This window comes from Columba livia, chromosome 1 (genome assembly GCF_036013475.1).
Source record: "Columba livia isolate bColLiv1 breed racing homer chromosome 1, bColLiv1.pat.W.v2, whole genome shotgun sequence".
In the NCBI taxonomy this organism is placed as follows: domain Eukaryota; kingdom Metazoa; phylum Chordata; class Aves; order Columbiformes; family Columbidae; genus Columba; species Columba livia.
Window position 1 is genome coordinate 136,211,677 of NC_088602.1, and position 9,019 is coordinate 136,220,695.

A 9,019-nucleotide genomic window follows, 5' to 3' on the forward strand; every position below is an offset into this window, starting at 1 on the left:
TCAAAAACACCTACTTCTCAGCACAGCCTGGGATAATATGTCAGCCCAAGCCTCAGTCTGCTCAACTCTGCTTCAAGGCAACTGCAGTAATTTTTCTCAGCTGATGACTGTAAGTCTAGCCAATGCAGGTACAACAGTAGAGGAAGATACTCTCTCCCCCTCTATAAAGCTTCTGGCCATATAGAGACACAGATTTTTTGGTGCTCTTATCAGGCTGTAAAATTCTACTCATGTAGAATATGCAAGGTAGAATTAATCATTCTTGAGATGACCTTGCAATTTCCGAAACACACAATGTGCAGATAGTCTATTGAATGCATGCATTCTCTGTGAAGTATATGTGCATGCATTCATTCTGCATTACTCCTTCTCTATATGGCTGGAAAAAGAGTATATATAGGTTTTTTTTCTTTCTTTCAGCTGATGTATTTTCTCCTGAGTGCCCTTGCTCTGGTTGCCTGTGTTTTGGCAGTCGCTTTTGCTGCACACCATTATTTGCAGATGACAAAATTTACCTGTGATACCATCCTCGAGACCTGTTACTGCAAACTGGACACTGCAGACCCCCTTGGTAGGACCTTCATCTACCAGGACGCAGCTGACTGTGGCAGCCTCACCAGCGCGCTCAACCTGTACTTACTTCTGCAGATGGTTCTCAATCTAATAGCAGCCCTGGTGTGCCTGTCGGCCTGCTTTGTGATGTGGAAACACAGATATCAGGTCTTTTATGTGGGCGTTCGGTTCTATCCTCTAAATGCTACTGAAGGCCAGCAACAGAAAGTATAGGGTCTGAGCTGGTGGGGGCTTGTAGCCAGGGAACGGAAAATGTCAGCATATTGCCACCATAGACACCATGGATGGATAAATGTTTATAAGGTTTTCAACAAACAAAAGCATTCACACAGTTTTAATTAATATATTTTTCAATAATTTTAAGAGCATTTCATCTAGCTGCTCTTGCTAAAAGTCTCTTATGAGACTATCTGCAGACTGTACAAAGTCCTTAAGATGCAGCTGTACAAATACTCACCAAAGAGGGTCTTTATTAGCCATGGGCAAAATGAGGGCTTAAAACTCACTGGGAACTCATCTGCAGGGCTACAGCAGTTAAGAAATAGGGTCCATTTCCATTGCTAGTATTATAGATATCTATTCTTGCTTTCAGAGAAGCTATACTGATTGCCACCAGAAAAAATCTGGTCCATACTGCTTAATTATACTTATGCTGATCATGCTTAGGGAATATATTGTCTCTTAGATGTTCTGGGTATAATCCACGCTAACCTGATGGGGATTTAACATACAGAAAAGTAATAAGGGAGGTCAAGACCTCTTCAAGTGCAGGCTGAGCCCAACAGCAAAGTGAATATATTGACAACTGCCATATAAAATATACATAGTTTTTTTAGAGTGACTAATGATATAGCTTACCTAATCCAATTACTAATAAACAACAATATGAGTGGGTTGACTAATGGTGATTCAGTGTGCCCTGCTTGAGACTTCAGACAGATTTCTGAAGTGTGAGTGCTCAGCACTTTATGAGAAAAGATCCATTTAAGAAACTTCCAATTGCACTCCGAAAGTGGAGGACCCTACATCACTAGTCACATTGAAAACTATGCTGACATTGCTGTAATTGCAGGCTCCCAAACCCGGCGTCTAGCTAGTTCCACCAATTATGCTCCAAGCACAAAAGGCCAAATGCATTTTTGGTGTAACTACTCTAAAGACAATCAGCCTTACACACCAAAAGTGGAGTTGGGCCAACAGCCCTGAAGATATATCCCTGCAACAATGAATGTTTTTTAAATTGGGGTGGAGGGAGGTAAGCAAGAAGAGACTGCCATAGTTTATAATAATGAGGGCAAGAGAATAACAATTTCTTAATAAGCAGCAGAGAATAACAAGCCACATTTAAATGGTGCTTTTTTGCCATGAAAGTGTGCTTTATGTCATATTAGCCTTAAACCAAGCCTTATGCTAAGACAAGTACGCCGCTTTGACCCTCAAACTATCATTTCTACTTGCACAGCATGGACTTCTAAACGTAGGAGTGGTTCTGAATCGGCAGGATTTTGCAGTGCCTGCCCATAGCTATGCAAGGGCAAGGCAGCTGGTGCTCACGCCCTGCCTTGACTAGGGATTTCCCGATCCCTGCCAGAGCGAGGGTGTTTCTGAGGCAGGGTGGAGCAATCACATGCCAGAAAAACTGCACCACAATCATTAGGAAAGAGGAAGCAAACACAATTTCTATAAGGCTTCAAAGAAGAAAAACTTTCTTTTTCCGCAGCAAAAATAGCCACCAAGGAGTCAAAAACTTAGTCTAGCAGAAGCTAGTTGTCTAAGTAGCTCTAATCCTATCCCAAAATGTTCTTCCATATGGTGATCATGCATCATGCCAGGGCTAGACCAGCATACCTCCAGGGCCGGAAGAACACAACACAGTCAGGTCTCCTGTGGTCCACCTAGAGCACCGCTTTCTGTATGTGCTTGAGTTTTTGTCGTGGAAAGTACCTCTAGAGCAGACGTGGTGTCACCAAGGTGCTCTCTGCCAAGCTGCGAGGAGCTTCAGAAAATGAAAGTTTTTGAGACCAGCTTCCAAAGGGGTTTTTTTATGCACTTAAAAATAACAGTCACTAGCAAGCGTGGCTGCAGGGCACATTGGCAAGCGAACACTTGCCCACATGTCGCCACCCATGCAAAGTCCTAAGTCTGGTTCCCAGGCATGCTTGGAGCAAGCTGAGACAGCGGTGGAGTGCGAGGGTGGGTTGGTGATGTGAGACCTGGCCACTGACATCAGAAGGGCTGTCTGTGCAGTGGTTGGAACCAGCCCATCCCTCCTGACTCCAGGGACCCTGAAGATCACCAAATCCAACCATAACCTAACTCTGGCATTAAACCATGTCCCTAAGAACCTCATCAACATGTCTCTTAAACACCTCCAGGGATGGTGACTCAACCACTTCCCTGGGCAGCCTGTTCCAGTGCTTCACAACTCTTTCTGGGAAGAATGTTTCCTAATATCTAATGTAAATCTCCGCTGGTGCAACTTAAGGCCATTTCCCATTGTCCTATTCACTTGTTACTTGGTAGAAGAGACCAACACCCCCCAGGCAACAACCTCCTTTCAGGTAGTTGTAGACAGTAATGAGGTCTCCCCTCAGCCCCCTTTTCTCCAAGCTAAACAGCCCCAGTTCCCTCAGCTGCTCTTCATAAGACATGTTCTAGACCCTGCAAGCAACACTGGTGTACCTATGTCAGGGCCAGCCTCCCATATGAGATGGATGTGCAGGGTTAACTCTCACCTGCTGTGCATACTCAAAGGTTGTCTTGCCCTCCATCACTTGCACGGCTCCAGCTGTCCTCTCTATCGAAGCATATGGCAGAGGATATACCTGTCTCCCACCTATATGACCCTTGCTGCACCCACTCCTCCTTCCGGCCAAAAATGCGGGGTCTCCTCTCCACAAAGATGACAAGAAGCAGGAGAGGGACAAGGGGAGGCTGAACGACAGCTGAACTTTGGGGATTCCTCCTGCCCTCACCTACAGGTGCTGGGCCACGATGTCCAGCCAAGCAAGAGGAAGGCTCCGCTGGCAGAGCAGGGCATGCTTCCCACCCTGCCCTTTCACAAATGTCCTTGTTGTTCGGAAGATAACTCCGTCTGCAGTGCCCCAGCAAAGGTTGCCCTGTGTGTGAGCTGGTGGCAGAGAGCTGTTGTGGGAGAGGACCTGGCCAAGCAGCGTTTCCACCGAAGCCGAGCTTTTGTCTCCTTAATCCTTTGACCTCTGTCTCACCCACATGTCTTCATGCCTTGTCTGCCACCACTTCCCAGGCACCTCCCTGTTAACTGGGGCTGGGCTCACATTGCCTGGCCTCTGTCTACTCATCCCTGTTCTTAAATTCTCTGGGACTCCTCTAGAGCACGAAAGATGCAGCAGTGATGATCACGGGGTTGCTGCAGATGCCTTCGGTGTGGCAATGGGGAAGAGAAGTGAGATCTGGATAAGAGAGTTTGCTCCTGCACCCCAGTACCAGCCACCCTTCACTTCGAGCCACCGCTGCAGGTCACTAATCAGCACGTTGCAGTTTAACCCTTCTCTCTGGAAGAATGCAATAGTAATCATCATATATTCTGTTGGTGTTTTAGTGCTTAATGAATAAACATGGGACATTTTGATCTAGCAAACACTAACTCTTCTCTTTGTATATCTCAAGAGCATAAATCAAAATGGAGAGGCCTGGAAATGGACATGGTAGTGTTTGGAATCAGTTTCCCCCAGGTATGGTTTTACAAAATGTATTTTGCTCGGATCAGGAATTTTGGAAGGTATAACTTAAAGGATTTTCGCCTACCACAGCACATTGAGAGAGCTCCCAGCCTTTTCCCAGTGTCAGAGTCCACACAGACTGCACTGGGAGAAAGCCTGGAACTAAAACACTCAGAAAGGACAGAGGTGTTGAAGAAAATAACTTTTTTTTTTTAAATCCTGAAAATTTATTCTCTGGGTGAATTCTACAGAATGGGGTAGTATTAAACCACTATGGACACACAGAAATTACAAAGGGCTGCATGTAATTTACTCTCACAAACCCAGGTGTGATTCTCATTTGCACCCTGGCCACTTTACACTGATTTCATAGTGTAAAGGGGTTGTAAAGAAACCATCAATCATTTTTACACCTACTTTATGGCCATTTTACACAGCTAAAAGGGCCCTTTGTGTAAATGAGAACTCAAGCCCTAGAGAATTTAATAGAGAGGAGATCCTTTCTATAGACTGTGCTAGACCCTCTAATAGGGTCTATTACTGGCATATAACTCTCTGCTGGATTTTATAGCTTGACTTAAAGATCATCAGTCTCGATTAAATTCAGTTCTGCAAAACTTTTCCAAAGGCTGTAAGCCCCCCGGTGGCATGAGTGCCCCCCACCCTGAGCTCACACAGACAGTGATGATGTTGCATGGATAACTACTTATTTTTTAAAAGGAGAAGCAGCAGCTACCACTTGCCTCTGGCTCTGAGGCATTTTAATGTTGTGCTATGCAAATACCAGGGTGACAATAACAGCAACGAAAAGGGAACCGAGACGCAGCGCGTTACGCAGAGCCAAAATGTCACATTCTCAACCCAACCAGGGGCTGAGGTAGCACCCGCTCCCGAGGAGGGGCTGCAGTTTGCGCTCCTCTCCCTCCCCTCCTGCTGCTGGAAGGGCAGGGGCTGCGGGACAAAGGGGAAGCACTGCTGGGTCTCAGCCCCCGCCAGGGCTGCCACCAGCCCTCTCCTCCCACCACCGCCTTCACGTGATGGCCATCTGCGCCTCGCCGACCCGCTCAGATCTGCGTGGGCACCGCTTGGAGCTTTGCCTAAAAAACAGCTCTGCACAAGAGTGCTGGAAGCTGTAATCAACTTGTAGGATTTTTTTCCTTTTTTAAACTTTTTTCTTTTTTTTGCGCTACCAGCCAGTGCAATATTTGCTTTTGGGGCCTTTTGAAACAGAAAGCACGCTGCTAGCGTGTGAGAGAAGCCACAGTTCAGGTCCTCTATATTTAGAAAGCCAGGATGTCATACCTCCCCTTGAAATTTTCATAGTCCCCTGCACCCCACCCACCCACACATGTACACATGCTTGCGTCTGGAAAATGTTTTTCGGTCTTAGCAAAGGGTGTTGGCTTAGGGGGATTCAAGGGAGGTGCAGAGGAACAACAGCAGTTCACTCCCAAACATGAAGCTCGAAGCCTCCTTAAGGCACAGGCCAGCACGGCAGGCAGCGGGGACCCGCTGCTCCAGATGGGCTCATGCACTGTGTAGAGCTTGGTGCTGCAACTTGGCCGAAGCCGAGGATCTCTCCTGTTGTCAGCCTGTATTATAAATCCTGAGGTAGGGCTAACTTTTTTCTGAAATGTGGAAGCCCTCTGCCATGTCACGTCAGGCAGTGCTGTACCTTCAGCCAACAACGTCATCCTGAGCTCATTTTTAGGTGTCTGTGCACAGAGGTTAGCACCTGTAGCAAGGGCTTCAAGAAGATGTGTTTTGGTGCTAGCTCACCTCAGGCCTCTGCAGTTCCCCCTCCCAGGGATTTTTGCTGTCTTCTCCCCTGCTGCCTTCTGTAGTCACTAGCCAGTAGCATTTATCATCTGCTAAATCGGCTCTGTAGTCAAATATTATAAATGACAATTGCATCTTCAAACACTGAGGAACATTTTTCTTCTGGTTTTGATACCCAGTTCCCATGTCCTTGTCCAAGCAAATGTCTGAAATACTCATCTAAACTTCAAACTTTTTTTGGGGTAGCTGGGGATTACTTTTTTCCTTTTTAAAAAGAAGGTACGTGCAATGCATATTGAATTTGTTACCATAATGCTTTCCCTTCCCCCAATGCCATCTTTGCAATAGAGCGCAGCTACTGAGGCCCGCTTGCAGTGGCTGACTGCAGAGAGAGCATGGAGCTGAGACCCACCAAAGCTTACAAATGCCTCCCCACTTCACCCAGGTGTGCCCAGGTATTCCTGCCTTGCACAGGCACCTGAAAGCCAGCTGCTTAATGCAAGCAGGAGCCAAGACTGAGCTGGGAGAATAATCTGCACAGGGTGATTTGAATACATGCTTCTCTATCAGTCAGATGTATTATGAATGACAAGCACTGGGCTGACCTCAAGTTACGTGAGATATAGAGAGTGACACCGATTAAGGCAGCCTTCGGCGTTAAGAGCCCTGATTGTCCTGGAAAGGAGATATTTGAGCAAGGCAGGTTTTTAACTCCATTTCACTCTGTGGCTGTGTAAAGACAACCCTGTTTTCAAATGGCCCAAAGCGATTTTTTTCTTACTTAAGCATGGGATTTCTCTTTCACCAAAACTATGATGAGAGGAAGCTTTTGCCTGATCCACCAGACTGGTTGGGAGCATCACTGGTGGAGCCAGAGCCACATGCTTGCAGAGGTGTATGGAAGCTACCCTCACATCTTTTTCAGGACATTTTCTTCCAGCCCCACAGCCCGTGATGGCACAGGGAGGGCAAGGGTGGCTGGTGGCCCAGATCTGTAACGTGCACGAGTCAACCAAGCCCCGTGGCTACCTCCATTTATACTGACTATACTGTTCACCAGGGATTTGGTGGGATAGTTTAGGGAACAATCAAAATGAAAATAATAGAAAACAGATGTTTACACTTTCCCTTCCACCTGGTGAATCCAAGCAGGTGAGAATCACGCATGCAAGGGGAACCAAGGGGAGCTGATGGAAAATCAAAAAATCCTCTCGTGCCGTTTCATTGCCCAAGCCTGCCAATGTGAAATGGCACAGAAAATAACCCACCATAAACTAGGCACTCTCAACTCTTTTGGTTTTGGTGATCTAAGGTGTTATTTAATCAGGAATGTGAAAAAGAGTGTGTTTGTATGGGTTCCTCCCTGCTTCTGAGTCTCCCAAACACCAGAGCGCTGCATCAGTTGTGGACCCAGCCAGCCAGGCTTTTTGCTGATAGACTTCGCTGTCGCCACAGGAATTAAATTTTGCAACCTAACTGGACTGGGGGAATGCGGAAAGGCAGTTTACAGGCTGCACTCGTATACCCATATATGTACTGTTAGGGCTACTGTTTCCAGATTCAGCATTTTTTCTTGTGTACAAAAGGAAATGCTAAGATATCAGCTTGCAGAAGTCTGTGCTTCTGAATTAACAAGAGTAGCATCTCTGCTTTGTTTCTAATAAAACCTTTCTCCTTTGCTCCACCCAGGTTTCAGTGTTTCTCTTGCTTTGCTGTTTCCTGAAGTGGTGGGACTTTTCCTTGTGCATTGTCCACTGGCCCTAAAAAAGGCGCTGGGTCTGCAGGCTGTGTGCAAGCAGCTCCTGCTTAGCCAGGGCAAGGGAGGCACGATTTGCAAACTGGCTGGAGAGAGTTCTCTTGAGTTCGCCTCCAAACATGCTCCAGTCCCCGATTATGCCATTGATCTTAGCCAATTGTTGAAAAATTACAGAGCGCCAGAGCTTGAAAATCACACAGGCTAATTGCCTGATAACAGGCGATAAGTGGATTTCATTAGCTGAAGCAGCGTGTGCAGCTTGATGGGAACAGGCAGGCCCTGGACCAGCAGCTCCTGCTCAGGCCCTTATACCACCAAAGTCCCTGGAAATTTCATCTGAACAAGGGAAAATTTATGGCCTGTGGGCAGTCACTGGGGAGCTGGTTGTGCTTGGGAGGTGTCACACCGAGCAAGTGGGGCTGCTGCCCCAGACAGGTCCCAGGATCATTGGAGGATTGCTAGGCATCCAGGCTCACCCATGTCCCCAAGGGGGAATGACCAGTTTGAAGGGGTCTGTAGACAACAACGTACCATATTGACCCATGGGTGGACCTGTGCCACTGGAGCATGGGTGGCCATGGTCTGTTAGGACAGCTGTATGTGTGCTTGTGTTGACACATCTACACATGTGCCATTGCAGAGAGGGTGATGGGGAGATGACACATAACATGAAGTCTTCACGTGCACGTACATAAAACCACAGCAAAAACTGTTGTGGATGGGAAAGACACAGCTTTAGGTAGGTGCATGACCATGTGTGAGCACAAAACCAGTTTGAATCATGTCATGGCATGACCTGGGCACCTGTGTGTCAAAATACCAAGCCTGGTAACATGCTCCATTTAACACTAACCTCCTCCTAAATTTATTGCAATAGACCACATTTCCCAACAGCTTCAAAGCCATGCTTGCTCTTTAAAGCAGGCTGCCAGGGGTACGTCCCATCTCTCACCTCCCCTCTCAAGCATGAGAATGCTCACTGCTCCACCCAGGTCTCAGCACTAGACTTGCTCTGCTCCTCACCTCCACATGGCTTTGGGGCCACAAATCCTTACCCCAGCAGGAATAAAACATGTAGAGTAGAAGAGGAATAGAGGTTTGTTTGATTTGTCTTTGTCTTGGCACGGCACACCTTACTGTAAGGTTTTTCCCCACTAAAAGGAACATGTTGATTGACGCTATTTTGGAGTTTGATTTTTTTCTCTCTCTC

At 46.8% G+C, this 9,019-nt stretch overlaps 1 protein-coding gene across 2 annotated transcripts in view; it reads left to right on the forward strand.

Moving 5' to 3' along the window:
• The window catches only part of SSPN (sarcospan), a 39,967-nt gene extending 35,775 nt beyond the window's left edge, over positions 1 to 4,192 (forward strand). For both annotated transcript variants that reach the window (XM_013368514.3, XM_005507072.4), the window contains exon 3: positions 421 to 4,192. In XM_013368514.3, the coding sequence (XP_013223968.2) occupies positions 421 to 786 (366 nt within the window). In that variant the 3' untranslated portion in view covers positions 787 to 4,192. The remainder of the gene's footprint in view (positions 1 to 420) is intronic.
• Positions 4,193 to 9,019: the final 4,827 nt, after the last annotated feature.